At 38.2% G+C, this 16136-nt stretch overlaps 1 protein-coding gene across 19 annotated transcripts in view; it reads right to left on the bottom strand.

The window, feature by feature from the left end:
- Positions 1-16136, bottom strand: part of rims1b (regulating synaptic membrane exocytosis 1b) — a 116295-nt gene that overhangs the window by 35508 nt on the left and 64651 nt on the right. For all 19 annotated transcript variants that reach the window (XM_067441466.1, XM_067441447.1, XM_067441450.1 and 16 more), the window contains 9 exons: positions 13951-13991; positions 13654-13764; positions 9962-10061; positions 9633-9756; positions 9139-9185; positions 6332-6450; positions 6050-6180; positions 4803-4974; positions 4376-4529 (listed from right to left, as the gene is read on the bottom strand). In XM_067441466.1, the coding sequence (XP_067297567.1) occupies positions 4376-4529; positions 4803-4974; positions 6050-6180; positions 6332-6450; positions 9139-9185; positions 9633-9756; positions 9962-10061; positions 13654-13764; positions 13951-13991 (999 nt within the window). The remainder of the gene's footprint in view (positions 1-4375; positions 4530-4802; positions 4975-6049; positions 6181-6331; positions 6451-9138; positions 9186-9632; positions 9757-9961; positions 10062-13653; positions 13765-13950; positions 13992-16136) is intronic.

The following is a 16136-nucleotide window of genomic DNA, read 5'->3' as shown; positions in this document are numbered from 1 at the left end:
TACGTATTTCTGAAGGAGGGACTTCATACAACAAGGAAATCATCAGGCCGTTTTTAGTTTATACAAATAAGTACATTGTGTGGAAAATACTGTTTTTTTTTTTACACACAAAACATGAACTCATGTTATATTGCAAACTGTAAACACAATCAAAGCTTCAAAAACACATGAAAAACGGGACCTTTAAAGTAATATATAAAATGTTTGAAATTTTGGTTTAATTTTGATTTTCGTCAACAAAATGTTTTCTTTTTGCCACCTAAAATGAGTAAAATCGACAAAATATTGACTAAATTCAAGACATAAAGACAAAAATTATGAATAAAACAGACAAAAAAATTGTTATATTTCATGTTTATATCTTTTTTTGTTTCATGTTCAATATATTCATGTTATATTTAGTGTTTTGTCTCATCAGTTTTTATGACATGAGTATTCATGTGATGTTAATAGTTTAGGGAAACAAGCACTTTGTTCTCTATGACGTATATTTCTCATAGAAAACATGAAATTAAGGACACAATATTGACCAATTTAAAACCATGTAAATAAAGGAAACAACTTGCAATATTTTTTAAAGGTCCTGTTCTTTGCGATTCCATCTTTCAAACTTTAGTTAGTGTGAAATGTTGCTGTTAGAGCATAAATAATACCTGTAAAATTATAAAGCTCCAAGTTCAATGCCAAGCGAGATATTTTATTGAACAGAAGTTCCCTTTCAAAGCCTACAGCGAACGGCTGGTTTGAACTACACCCCTGCACTTCCTTCAGGAATGACGTCACTAGAACCGTTTGTTGACTAACCCCACCCACAAATACACGCAAAATAGGGGCCGTGGTCTTGTTGCTCTCCCACGTGGAGAAGAGCGCGCATTCAGCGCTTGCATCTCCCCGTTATGGTAAGAGGCGGGACCTTTCCAGGGAAAGTGTGCTAAGCTGCTGTCTAATCAAAAAACGGAAGCGCTGGCCCAATCAGAACTTGTTACGTCTTTCTGAAGGAGGGACTTCATAGAACAAGGAAATCATCAGGCCGTTTTTAGGACAGAGGAAACAGCACTGTACAGATAAGTAAATTGTGTGAAAAATACTGTGTTTTTTTACACGCGAAACATGAACTCATGTTGTATTGCACACTGTAAACATAAAAGCTTCGAAAACACGCGAAGAACGGGACCTTTAAACTATTTCTACTTAGGAAATCTTCTAAAACTCGGGCTACTGCGTCATGGCGTTGACAATATAAGAACACTCCTGTCTAAGTCAGTGTCTGAAGCACGCGCCTAAAAATCTGAATGGCCGAGACATGGCAACGTGACATCACATTTCCTTCTCTGGGAACCAGGTTAAGTCCAGCCATACCACTTTGAAGTGGAACTTTGACCCTGCATCATGCAATTGATACAATGGGAACTTGAATACCAATTCTGCCACACCACAGGAAGAAAACTTGCCCCACAAGGCTGTGTGATCTGCACAGACAATTGGTTAGCACAGACTAAACCTGTAACAACCCTGAAGGACTGGCAAACCTGGGGTTGAATATGCACCCAAACTGTAAATACTGATGGATGTGTGCAGAGAGGACCATCCTGCTCGACAAGTATTTTTTTTAGGGGGAAAAAAGTTTTCCTGGAGAGACACTAGGTCCGTGAACCAAACTTTGACCAATCACAGCGAAGTCACTAGAAGAAGGTGAACGCAGCAATAACGGAGGAAAGGCATACAGACAAAGCCTCGGCCAAGACCTTACCATGGTGTCCAGCCCCAAAAGAGCTGAAGGTGTGAGGGCAAACAAAAGGGGACAATGGGTCGACTCCTCGGAGGTGAAGAAACCCACTTCCACTCAGCCGTATACATCTGCCATATGGACCCCACTACTTGCAGAAAACCATTCTCCAGAACTCAGCTCCTGCCTTGACAGATATCTGCTCCCACTTTCTATCATCCCCTAATGTAAATTGCTCTTAGAGAAAGCGGCTTGCCTTCTGCCCAGAGTTGGATCTGCCTGTCTGAAAAGGGGGCGTGACTGCAGCCTGTCCCGGGGGTTGATGTAAAATACTACTGAAATGTTAATAATAACTGAGGGTAGCCCCCCAGCTGTGGGAGGAAGAGTCTCAGTGCTAGAAACACCACAATTTATGTGCCAAGAAAGATGAGGGCCTCTTCAATGTTCACTGGCTGGTCATCCATCAAGAACCGCACCCCAGCCCGGGAGAGAGTCCCCATTGGCACTCACAGGGGAGAGAAAGCCTGCAAGTATCTCTTTCATCTTAGGCATCGCACCGTACACGTTTGCTCATCCCGACCACTGAAGAATATGTTGAGGACGTCTGGGTATGTACACGGGCTGAATATGGGTTCTTCCATGCCCTCTGATAAAAGGTAGATGGAGGCGGGGAGGGTGCACTCTAGCTGAGGTGAGGAAGCGATTGACCACTTGCTTCTCATTTAGCAAATCGATCTTTAACTTGGCCACTGCTCAAGTAACAACAGCTCAAGCAGCTCCTCAAATTCGGCAGATGGAGGAAGCTGCTCTGCTGAATCACCCATCCTTTTGTCTACCTCCAACCCCTCACAGTCAGATGCAGACAGCATGAGTACCTCGTTTTGGTCTGAGGAATTAGCATAGCAAGCTTCAAGATACAAAACGGGGTCCTCTGATTCAGTAGAAACTGCGAGAGATAGTGTGTTGACCTGTCTTAAAGCAGCACTTGGCAACTTTTGCTCTCGTGGTCCCCCTACAGTTGGGAAAAAATAATGTCCTCAACTACTGTCGTAAGCTGTCATCCTACAACAGGGGATGTCATCGCGCATGCATTTGTTGACATGACAACCCTGATAGCCCTGAGCTAGTAATGCGCGGGTCGTCTCATAACCCGCGGACCCCGTATGTCTATTTAATGGTCGCGGGTGCGGGGCGGGTTGTAAAAATATATCCAGTGGTGCGGGGCGGGCCAAATAAGTTCATAAAAGCGGCCCGCGGGTTGGTGCAGCACTAACTGTTCCCCTGAACACTGCAGGAGGAGTTTTTACATGCAGGTGTTCTTCTGGCGGCGCGTGTGAAATGTCTTCATCCCAGGTACAGTCAGTGGCATATGTTTCAGCATGTCATATGAATATAATTTCATGGGTTTTATTTTTTTCAAACGCCAAATAATCGCAATGCTCACGTTTACAAGCCAGCGTCATTATAGTAGTCTATTGGTTACCGTTTTACAGAATCTATATGATACTTCAGTTCAATGTTTGAGTGGTAGGTAATCACCATAACAAGCATGACAGCATCGGTCAGGCACGCCTCCTTCAGCTCACGCCAACGAGCAAACGCTGGTCCAATGTTGATCCTCGTCCTGCCTTTAATCCCATCACTTTTTCGTTTTCTCTTATTGCTTTCCTCCAACAAAACCTTTTCTTTCTTATTTGTCTGTGCTGCTTCGGACATGACTATATTATCCGACGAACAAAGTTGGGCTCGCACGTCCGAATTTAAGGAAGTGTGGGTGTTGGTGGAAGTGACGTATATGCCGTAAAGCAGTCAAATTTTGTAGTTCTTTTTGTTCTCGGGTTACTACCCCAAACCCGAAGTTTAAAAGTACGATTAAAAATGATACAGACCCCATCAAGCTATGGCAGACGTGTCATTCAACCTATTGTAAGTCGATGTATCATCACAAGAGTCTTGAAAATATATTATGAAGGTTGAAAAGTTACCTAGTGCTGCTTAAAACATCTCCGCCAACTTGACCTGCGATCCCCATGACCTGAGACACCACGCTGTTTTGGCAGCAGCGGGACCCAATCCATGAGGTGCAGTAACTTGACTCTCATCCCTCAGGAAGAGAGCTAAGTGGCATCGGAGCTTAAGCATATTGTAATTTCACAATGTACACAGTCAGCCCCCACAAGGACTTACCTAGCATGCTTCTAACCCATACAGAAAATACATGTCGTGTGAGTTGCTTGCCAAAATAAAGCGAGTGTACGGCTTCAAACAACTCCTGTAGTTCAGTCCTGACATAGTTTACTAACTCTTGTCTAAAGACTCAAATAAACACACAATACAGGAACAGACACACACTCAAAAAACATGTGGCTTATGAAGAAGCTGACCATGCACATTACTGGCGTCTACTTTAGACACCGGTTTATGCAGGAGCGTCCACACAGTGTCAACACCATGACAGCATCAAAGTTCCACTTCAAAAGGGAATATAATTTAAATTTTAAGACATTTTATGTTCAGTAAATACATTTAAAATTATGTAAATAAAATAAAAAAAAACATTAAAGTGTTGCCTTCATTATTTAAGTTCTATGAACACCTCACTTTTTTACAGTGACACACACACTACTAGCATACATAGCTTATACTTACTTTGCAGTTTTTTACTAGGACTATCTGCGTGAACGTGTCTGCGGGGGAGGCAGGGGGATGGCTGAGGCAACGGTAGGGATGACACATCATGGGTCTGCAATTTGTACCAGTGTGGCAGGTCATCCAATAGGGCTGTTTCCAGCTCAATCAGAATCTGGGCAAAGAGAAAGCCAGAAAGAAGAATTTGAACAATGATATAACAACTACTTGGAGGCCAAAAAGGAACTGAAGGGTCCTGTACTCTTTTGATGTTATGTTAAAGGACTCTGGTGGATTCAAGGGAATTGAACAGTTCAAAAAAGCACTTTTAATTTAATTCCCTTAAATTAAAATGAATCCATACAAATACATATCATATGTTGTTCTGAACCTAGACAAATACATAGATATCTTACTGTGAAGACAAACATAATAGAAGCACACACACCTCTCCTAGAAATTCACTCTCTTCTTCCTGGACTCTGGGCTGATCCCAAACAGTGATCTCCAACATGCGCTCTCTGAAGTCTCTGCGATGGATGTGAGAATACAGGAACGTCTGGTTCCATTTTGGCTCTGCACTCTTCTTCACAGTTTTCGTCCTTCTCTTGCTCTTGTCACTAGAGGAAAGTAGTGTGATTAAAAGAGTGTATACACGCTGCAAAACTTTTCCCAAAAATCAGCACAGAAAAAGCTACAAAAAGTCCACCTGCTTATTATTCAATCTTTTGACATGGCATGCATTTTATAAACTCAGCATCACTCTAAATGGAAAAATGCAAATCAGGTCTTACAGTACAAAGCTAGTGCATTGATAATCATGAAAGAAAGAAGAAAAAAAAAGTATTTCTGATGCCAACAATCTATACGCTCAAAATGTTAAGATGTTAAGATTTCTTTGGTGCTTTTGAAAGGCGTCTCTTATGCTCATAAAGAACTTTGTCTTTGAAAAAAATCTTTATTTCATTAAATACAGTACACTGTAACATAATGAAATATATTAAATGGTATTATTAACAATTTAAAAATAACTTTTTTAAATTTTTAAAGCTACGCTGTGTAACTTTTTTAGTTTATTCTTAGCTAAAAACACTTAGTTCTTTCAATCAATCAATCAACTTTATTTATATAGCGCTTTTACAATCACGATTGTGTCAAAGCAGCTTCACAGTGTCAAACAGGATAATCTTGCGACAAAATTAGATTTGGCTGTACAGTCGTACTGGAGAAAACAGTGATGTTATCAGCTTATTTTAATTTATTATATAGCGACAATGTTGGCAGATCAGTATTATAGTTTATAGAATTAAAAAAATATATGTGCTCATTAATGTATATTTACTTCTTTCAAGTAATAAAGTATTCTCGTAAGTTTATAATATGCCATTGAAAATACATACGGGTGAGGGTTCGAATGCCGGTCGCCATGTTGCCCCTCCATCTTGAAAGTACATTAGCCAAAGAGGGACATACCCGTAAATTCAAGCTTTGCCTTTCGTGTTTTAAGACTCGATGACAACGTGTCGAATGTAAAGAGGGGGATTGCCATGTTAATCTTGGACTAAATCGGCCACCGTAGGAGTTAAAACGAAATCAGAATTGAGAGGAACAGAAACTATTATTCGCTGGATGGTCATATAGCTTTTCACCGCTAGATGGGGGAAAATATCACACAGTATATTTTACATGCTTTACCTTCTATCTGGAAGAAAATACATTTTGACATAGGGATTTCTGGGTCGTCCGTCAGGTCGAGGGGGCAGTTCTCGTGCTTGTAGGACATTCACAATAAGCTGATGGCCCACTTTATCATACCATAATTTCACCTTGGTAAAAAGAAATAACACATTTCAAAGTTTACAAAATGTTACATTATTTAAAGGTGAGCTAGCAGATAAAAAATAGGTTATATCACCTTCCTTTTCAGTTGAAAAAACAGTACTAAATATTTTCTCTGCAAAGTGGCTTTACACTTACCAACAGCTGGCCTGGCAGTACCAGAGGGAGGTCTCTCAACATCCCGGGACTAGTCGGGGACATTACAGAGATGGATGGACGGTCCATCTTTTGTGATTCATCTATAGAACTCGAACCAGCTGCGAATTTAAATAGATTGCATGTTAAATGTGCAGCTGTGAAGATGTATTGCATGCTTATTGGATAAATGTCTTAATGACAAGGACCAAATAAGGAATTAAAGTAATAACTCATGCAAATATGTAGCATGACGTGGTCATACTCAATTCTAGTCAGAATATGAGTCTGAAACTGCTCCATTGGGCTGTGATTATGAGGCGTGTTTCAACCGAACCAGGAAAAACCTCAATTGGACAGACCAACAACCAATCAGAGCAACGAAGCGACGTCAACAGAGCTCAACTGCACTGTGTTGCCAAGTGCACGTTTTTTTTCCGCAGGTTGTTTTCTATGTCCGCGGGTTGAAGCGAAGTCCTTTTATGTGATATAGACCCAACCTTGCCAAAAAAAACACACATTTTACCCCACAAACACCATTTTTTCCGGAGAACCCCCCTTGAAGCTATTGTTTAGGGCTAGTAGTTGGCGGGTTTTGTTGTAAAAACTTGGCAACCCTGTCTGCACGTGCGCTGGAATAAACGATCTTTGCCGGTGTTGTAAAAAAATAAAATAATTTAATGATACACAGAGTTCTTACCCAACATGATCATCATTTTTGAGAGAAATTGTGAAAGTAAACGCATATACAAACACGCTCTCCTTTTAAGATTTGAACAAATATAATCCAAGCCCCTTTGATGACGTGCATGATTACATTACTGTTGATCATCTGTCCTTCATCGTCTAAAGCCCGCCCTGATGATTTCATTGGTCTGAACAGTTTCTGTTTGGAGATAATTACTTCTCTATGGAGCGAGGCCAGACCGAATTGCCCGACCTAAAAATTTGGTGGGCGGGGCTAAGTTCGGCTGGCATCCAGGCTAGCAAATATGATCATTCTGTTCTCATTTACGCACCTTAATGCAGTTTTGTTTAGATCGATTTTTTAGGCATGGTTTTTGTCGTCATTCAGATTAATTTAATTTTAATTATTAAAAGTAGAGATGGACCGGTATATTGGATTCCCGATATTTTTCCCGATATTTAAGCATTTTCCGATAATCGGGTATCGGTTTTGTAATATCGGATTTCCCAATGAATGGCGCCATCTTGTGGATGTTTTGAAAATTGCATACAAGCATGCCATTAAGGGACTGCGTCTGAGGGGAGATGAGTCAACAACGGTGTTCAAAGGTAAAATAACCTGCATCCCTTAATTAATAAACTTTGTTTAACATAACAGTAATGCACAATTGAGATAACCATAAATACGATGTTATGAGATGATATTATGTAGTTATGTAGTTTAAACTTGCCGCTAAGTAGAGACTAACTCGGCTACGGAGTCAGTCAGGTAATTCATCATGTCACAATACAGACGTAACTTCACATGAATTTAACAGCTACGAATGAGAGCATGTTGGAAATAAAAGCGCCAAACTTATTTCTCTCTCTGTTTTAGCTCAGTCGCATTCAGCCGTTCTCTCACCGGCTGTAGAGTTTTTGCTCCAGCATAGGCAATAGTTACCATATGTAAACAAGACTGACTCGTTTAAAACTCCTTAAATTATATTAACGTCTGCTATATAACATTTATATAATAAACATCATATTAATTACAGCTCCGTTAAAATGAATTATTAGGTCTATCTCTGTGAGACGTGTAAGTTAAACACAGATGAAAACAGCGCTCTGTCATCAGCATTCCATAGACCGACACAAACATTAATTTTGATACTGTAGGCCTACTAGATGAGATTGACTCTTTAAGAAAAATAAACAAACTCGCGAATACATCATAGCTATTAGAACGTGTGCATTTTCCAGAGATTCACTCTTTAGTCTATTAAACACATAAACCTTTTAAAACTGAAGTTTAAAATGAATGCTTATATTTATGCTCACAGTTGGGGAGTTGATAGACTCAACTCTCATTTATTTATGTTCTCCATTTGAAAACATTAGTCTTTATGTATTTTGCCTGTTGTTAATATGGCTGTATTTGTAAATAAAAAGGTGAAACAGCATTAATGTTAAAAAGACTTTGCACTGTATTAAAAAAAATGCTAGTTTTTTCAGACTATTTATTGATGCAAATGTCTTTTGTTCTGTATGTAAGGGAGTGCAACTGCAAAAAATACAGTGTTTAAAAAGCCCAGTTCAGTGCTGTTGCTGTAATTGTAAAAAAACAGAAATAACACAATAAATAAATATCGGTTTATATATCATTATCGGCACATAAACATGCAAATAATCGGTATTGGTTATAAAAAATTAGATTTAATTTTATTCTATAAAAATAGAATTTTAGGTTACAAAAGTGTGAAATTAAAGGATATCCCCCCAAAAATTATACAGTATTATTTAATCATGATTTATTATGTAATTATAAATTCATTACAAGGAGCAATCTATTTGAATGAAAATATTGTAAATTCTTTACTCTTTGTTATTCATTGTTAGTATATTAACAAATATTTTTTAATGTGACCCCCCCAAAAATCCTATTTTCACAAGTAGTGTTTGATGTTTTTAACACTGTCCTCATGTCAAACAATGACGACTGTCCCTAGTTCCACTCTACTTTCACCACATAGAAAAAAGCAGCTTTGACATTCTACAAAATATCTCATTTTGTGTTCCACGTAAGATGGATTTAAAATAACATGAGTGTGAGTAAATAATGACAGAATTTTCACAAAACCTACTTGATTCTAGAGGAGGATGTGATGTCCCTGGAAGTCTTGGTGTATCTCTGTAGGAAAATTGAAACAGGAAAAAAATAATGTCAGTTGACAGATCATTAGCTTCTCTCTCTGTCAGTTTTTCCACACACGTAAACACTAACTTGACTGCATATTCCCTTTTAAAACATCATGGAAACACTGTCCAGTCACAGGAAAGAATAGGGAACCAAAGGACCATTTTTAATGTAATGGCTGAACATTTTTAACCGTGAGAAGGGTCTGGAGCATGTAGGGTGACAATGGGGACACTGGGAGGAATAACACTCTCAGATACTTTACTTACTGATATGCTCTATAGACCTTTTTCAAGAAGTTTTTGGACAGAATACGTTGAATACATCTTTAACATGCAACAGGAAGAAAAATCATTGGAGTCACTCATATATCCAGAGATTTGATTTCTCTTTTTTTCATTTCCAAACCAGCTGTTGATTTCTGTGCTTTGTTTAGCTTACCCAATTGGTCTGGACACAACTATTTCCACTTGAGGTGCTGACTGAGACTCTAGAATAATATTGTACACTTCCTTTTTAGTTGCTCCAGGCAAAGCCTTTCCATTCCACTGCAACACCTCATCGCCTGAAATAATAAAAAAAGAAACCATTTAGCACTTGGCGGTGTCCTGCATAGACAGACTGAATAATGAGCTGTGAAAAATTACATCTTGATATGCAACCAAAAATATCATCAGAAATCTAGCAAAAGACATCCATAAGGCTATGGTCAAAATAATATTTTAAAATACTGCAATTTTCATAGTTAGCCAAATTAAAATAAGCATTACCTGCTCTTAAATGGCCTACAATGTCAGCCAAACTTCCTTTCTTTACTTTGGTGATAAAGGCCCCCAGTCTCCCTGACTCCGTCATTTTTCCACCTACCACCTTGATAGGACAGATGACAGAGTCAACCATGTTTACTCAAAATCTGCAATAACTAAAGTAACAAAAACAAAGTACTTTTCTTCAGCTTCTTTTGTTCACAGACCTTCTGTAAAGCATAGCACTAGGCACAGTATGGCATTTAGACACCTTGAAAACACATAAACTGAAAAACTGCATTACATGAATGCAATGTAACAGCGGTTTCACATTGGATGTGCAAGCAGGTAGTAAGCAGTGCACAATCTTTTTGTATACAGAGTAAAAGCAGCAAGCGACTATTGTACTTTCACACTGGAGGCTATTTCGCGCACAGCTTAACCGTGGCTTGTGTACTGCAAATACATATATCATCCATTTTGTTACCTTCTGTGCTTTTATTTGAGCATCATACTCTGCTGTGATGCAACCTTGCTTATCTGCCACCCATACATGCACATGACATGCTATGCATACTGTATGCAATTTATATGATAAAAAAAAATCTTAAAGTTAAGATATACCTAAGATATAGTTCAATTAAAGGTGCAGTGTGTAGTATTTAAGAGGATAAATTAACAGAAATGCAATAAAATAGACATAACTATGTTTTCAGTGGTATATAAAGACCTTACATAACCATTACGTAATACATACCATTATGTTTTTATTACCTTAGAATGATCCCTTTCTATCCACACTGGTCTCCTTACAGTTAAATCGTCATCTACAGTAGCCCTAAATAAACAAAATGCTCTATCTAGCTTCAATCTATTGTCTCCGACAACAGCATTTTTGTCCTGTGACGGCCACCGTAGCTTCTCTACGTGCTTCGAAAGGGAGGGGTGAGAGGTGAACGATTGCAATTTGCAACCTCACCACTAGATGTCGCTAAAATGAACACAAAGCACTTTTTTAATATATTTTTTAAATATATTTTTTGCTTTTTTATATATTTTTTGTAATTATTATTTTTTGTCACAGAGCTGAAAATCATGGTGAGTGTAAAACACAGAACACCTCACTAAGATTTAGGTATTTTGGTGAATGCAGTGTGAATGTGCTAATCTGTTAATATGGCTACTAAAAATGTTTTGCTGCTTTCGCTCTTCTTACACTTCCAGTGTGAAACATGCATCACTTTGGATAAATGTCTGCCAAATGCATAAATAAGATAAAGAAGTATGACAAAACAAAAGAAAAAAAGAGTTTAAAAGTATGTAAGAAACATAAAATAACAAAATAAAAATATAGCAGGAGTAACACCAGAACAAGAACAATAAAAAAACACGACGACACTGTGTTTCAGTCAATCTCATGTCAATCTTGATTACCTATAGAGTAGTATTGCATCCTTCATATCTCCGAAAAGTCGTATTATATTTGTAGTTTTATTATATTTGTAAAAGAAAGATAGGCTGTACCGAGCCTTTCCGGAAAAAAACGAGCGGCTGGAGGCGTATTTGCTCTTTCGCCTCAGTCACGCGCACTCTTCCAGGAGAAGAGCCCGTACGGCCCATACAAGGACCTTCCGCTCTATCGACGTCAAGCCGACCCATACTCGAAAAAAAACTCTCCGAAACTTGTGAAAAACCGGAAGGAGTATTTTGGACACAGAAATACTCCATCAAACGTCAAACTTAGTGTTTGAAACGTTGTCTATGTTTAGGATGGGAATCCAAGTCTTTAACAGTGTAAAAAGCTCAGTCTGCATGAAACAGCATTTCACCCCCCCCCCCCCCCCTTTAAAATAAAGACATCTTTCGAACCCTGAGTTTGATTACTTAAAGGGGTACTTCACTGTGCGAAAGATGGATGTGTATTTAAATTGGGTAATTTATGTAGTACAAATTTGAAATTATTTTAGAAGTTGGTGCCTTCTAGACTGAAAAAAGCCAGAAAATGTATTTTTGTCTTATATGGATGAAAGACAACAACACCCAGAATGCACTTGCTTTGCCCCCCTACAAGGTCACTCCCAAGCCAAGCCAACCAGTTAGATCTCTTGCCCACCATGGCACTACCATACCGTCGTTTTGATTTTTAAAGTAACACAATAATTTAGTTCAGTTAGAGAACAGATGCTACAATTAAAAACTGAACGTGTCTGCTCAATACAGCACAAGCCAAAAGAGAGAGGCAGCACAGACCAGCAGCAGGAGTCAGATCTCAGTCATCAGAGAGTGCGGATCTGACAGACCAGATGATCGTGGAAAATTTGGTTTCAAAGCAAAATGCACCTATTTAATAGACTGGGTAAACCCAGCCTGATCTGCCAGTGATTTGATTTTAACCGGCAACTCAGTCTGGAAACCCTTACATTCATTTCTACGGCTTTTGTTACACTTTTGCGGGAACCAATCACAGACTTGCTTATCCACCTAGCGAGCTATGGGCGGGTTTTAACACGATGACAGATACAGAAACGATGGGTCGCAGGCTCGCAGCCCATTGATCATGCCTCTTGAGGTCTGATTGGTTGAAGGACTATCCAATTGCGTACACAGTTATTTGAATAATGCCAGTTGATTATGCCCCTTGTGCAGTAGAAAATACAGAGCAGACTCTCCAGACTAATTGTTCAGTTTTAAAATGAGCTTGGTCTGGTAATAGCAAACCACCTATTTAAGCGAGTTTGCCATTGTACCGTTTTGTTGTTGTGTTTCATGAACCCCCAATTCAAACAACCCACCCCCGAATTGGCACTAATTTTAAACCGAAACTAAAATGAGAATGGCTGACGGTCGCAGTCGTATTGTCATTCATTCACGGTTGCACAGCGCGTGTCCAATCTGGTGCGTTTTCAGTTCATGCCTATGGAAGCTTAACTTTCAAAGGAATTAATTGACAACACTTACTTTGCTCCATACATCTCATACATCTCCATTATATTTGCGTCATCAGAGGCTTTTTTACAGAAATAAAATACATAAATCTCTCATCTCATGGAGAATGGGGGGGGGGGGGCAATCATTCGAATATACTCCCAGGTTTCTACTGATACACAGCTTAATACAAATCACTGAAGAAACCCTTAAATAACCACAAAAAAAAGGGGGGGGGGGGGGGGGGAGAGGAGAAAATGCTTTAAGGTCTTAATGGAAAGTTTTTGAAAAGTGTCCAGCTTCCAAATGTACAGTATATTGTAACCAAAATGTGTATTATTATGCATTTGTATAGTATTGAAGTATTGTCTGATTTGAATGCTAAATAAATAAATAACGTTGTAGCCACATCAACAAAAAAAATCAATAAAAATAAATTTAGATTTAAAATGAAAAACTTTTCGCAAATTTGCAGTACAGAGAAATAGCAGCCGAGATTTGTAACTGAAGATCCAATTTACAAGGCACTCTTTTTGGCTAGTTTTGTATAACCCTACCCTCCAATTGTTTAATATAATCCATATAAAAGTTGTTTGGAAAGCATTTATTTAGGGTTGGTTCGTTGGATAGCTGACAAAATAGCTTTGGATGTTCATTTCATTATTCTCGTATTATTCGTCCCCACTGTGAGCAACAGTAAAAGTGACCACACCTTTAGTGTAGTACAACCCTTCATTTTCAAGACAGAGACAATGATATTAGCTGGTGTAAACTGTCATTGAAAAGCTCACCTTCAGACCCAGCAGGGATCCGGCTTCTCGTGGCATGGTGGAGCGCTTGCTTAAAGTGATGCGGCCAATCAAATGATCTCCCTCTTTGGATGGCTGCCAGCTCACTGGATGCTATGAGGAAGCGAACAACGCTTTTTCAGTCCCATTAATGCTGAAAATACATGTGCTGACACACATTTCAGAGAGTTCAGCTACAGAAACACACTGTAATCAAACAACTTATGTGTCTGCTATTACGCCCAATTGCCACTGATACATGTTTGCAATATATGATTGAAATCTAATTGAAATACTTACATGCCACACAGTGGGATCCAGAGGATGACAGTCCCAGTCACCTGAAAAATGAAAATGGACATTTTAATGGACATTATAAACAGTAATTAATTTATCTATAGCAGTTGTAGAAGCATTTAACTAAACTAAAAAATAATGAGTCAATATATCATCAATCCTTCTTCCAAAACGTGTTTTTGTCTTACCCATCACTATCGTAAGCCTGTTATGAGTTTTTATATTTTTTGAGCCTGTTATGAGTGTTTTTTTGCGGGAACTTGCGTACATACAGTAGGGGAACACGGGGCAGAACCTAACGCGGGGTTAGTTGTAATGTGCATGGTTTAAAACTTTCCACACACACTACGATGACGAGACTTTGTGTATTTACTAGTCGCCATACTAACACTTATATAGAGAAACATTTGTGCCAAAATTCAAAAGTCTTTGTAAGATATCCCTGATAATCTATTTAACTACAGCAAAAGTACATCTTAAGTTTATATTTCCTCTCTAATTTTTGCGTTTATTTTAAATTAGACAAATTTGATATTATTTTAATCTTATATCTGTTATTTAACAGTTGAGACAGTTATTTAATGCTGCTCTAACAGCAGAAGACACTAGCCACGGTTTAAATCCCAGTTGTGCAGGTGGGGTACGTTGTGACTACATTGTGCCTCTGCAATTTCTATACTTTTATAAATTCTATTGAAAAACCATGAGAAAAAGGTGAATAAAGACTGAGATTCAATGTTCAAAAAATATTAAATTATTATTATGTTAAAAAAAATTATTTTATTATTTTATATGAAAAAATTTATACTTTTATTTTACTGACAAAATATTCTAGTTTGTCTTTTTTTATTAAATCAGGTAATATTTTAAGCAGTCATATGTTAATGTTACATTGTGCCCCTCACATGTTACAGTATACCCCACCTATTGGGCATGTTGTCATTCTTTCGGTGTAAATCAAGAAAAAAGTATACACTGTATTTATGAAACAAAACCACATAATTGGTACTAGAATTGTGTGCAATTAATGTGGGGGGAAATAAATACTCTGAACCCCAAGTGGATTAACGCAAACTCAGAAAGTAAAAAAGTGTTAGGTTGTGCCCCACACTGCCCTACGTTGTCATAATTCTGTACATGTTTCATCATATCTATAAATAGAGTTGCCAGGGCTTCTTTTGATGCGTATATGGTATGGGAGTGGCATAGGTTAGTTGTCACAACGAGCAAGAAAGGATGACATTGAACGTGCAAAATCTTGAACCTCTGGGAACCACCTGTTTTAAACAAACACAGAATAGAGGAGAATTTGTATTACTCAACAGGTGAGTAAGGTATTTTGTTGAATAGATAAATTGTCATATGTAGCTCTCTAATAGAGCTCATTGTAAAGCATTATCTATTGTGAAGGGCCATTTCATTATGGTTTGCTGTAGCACTGTGGTGGAGTTATTGTATCTATTAATGGCTATAGCCACAGTAATATTATTACGATCCTGGTTTTGTGTCTTGTGTTTTGTAAGGACTTTTATGTTGAAATGTATTCTCAGTTCCCATTTTTTCCACGCTGTATTTTTCTTTCTTTGTTTCCAGTTTCCCTTGTTGTCTTGCCTGTCTTGTTTGTCACCTACCCTCATTAGCTCCCATGACAACTAATCACAAACCTGTCCCTTGTCAGCACCTTTTTAACCTGTCTATTTAAACCTCTTTACTTCAGCTGTTGTCAGTTGTTGATTTTTTATGTGTTCCAGTTGTTGCTCTCCTGCCTTCTCTCTATTCTCGTTCTTGGATTGGATTAATCTGCGTTTGTGTTTCTATAATAAACCTGTGCTCATATTTGATTTCTCATTCTCTCTTAAGCCTATATGGTTTATGAGCAGTAGGACAATCTTGGTCTCTTTTTTTTTTTGTTGAGAAAGAACCATATTTATCCGTGCAGGCATACAGAGCCGAAGCACAACCAAAACAATGTTTTTCTGCAAAATGCACAAGGTCTAAAAGTTACACAGTGTACCTTTAACGTTAATAACCCTGCTTTGTGAGAAATTATTCTGTTGAATTCTGAGATATATACATCTTTGCTAGCTTAAAGTTCTGATAAGTTTGATCTCGACTCACCACACACAAAGAAAATAATACACCGCAATACCAAGGCTTTCAAACTACATTTTGTTTATAAAGGAGTATTT

This window comes from Pseudorasbora parva, chromosome 4, assembly GCF_024679245.1.
Source record: "Pseudorasbora parva isolate DD20220531a chromosome 4, ASM2467924v1, whole genome shotgun sequence".
Classification (NCBI taxonomy): domain Eukaryota; kingdom Metazoa; phylum Chordata; class Actinopteri; order Cypriniformes; family Gobionidae; genus Pseudorasbora; species Pseudorasbora parva.
The sequence above is the reverse complement of the archived record's forward strand: the minus strand, read 5'-3'. Positions and strand labels throughout refer to the sequence as shown.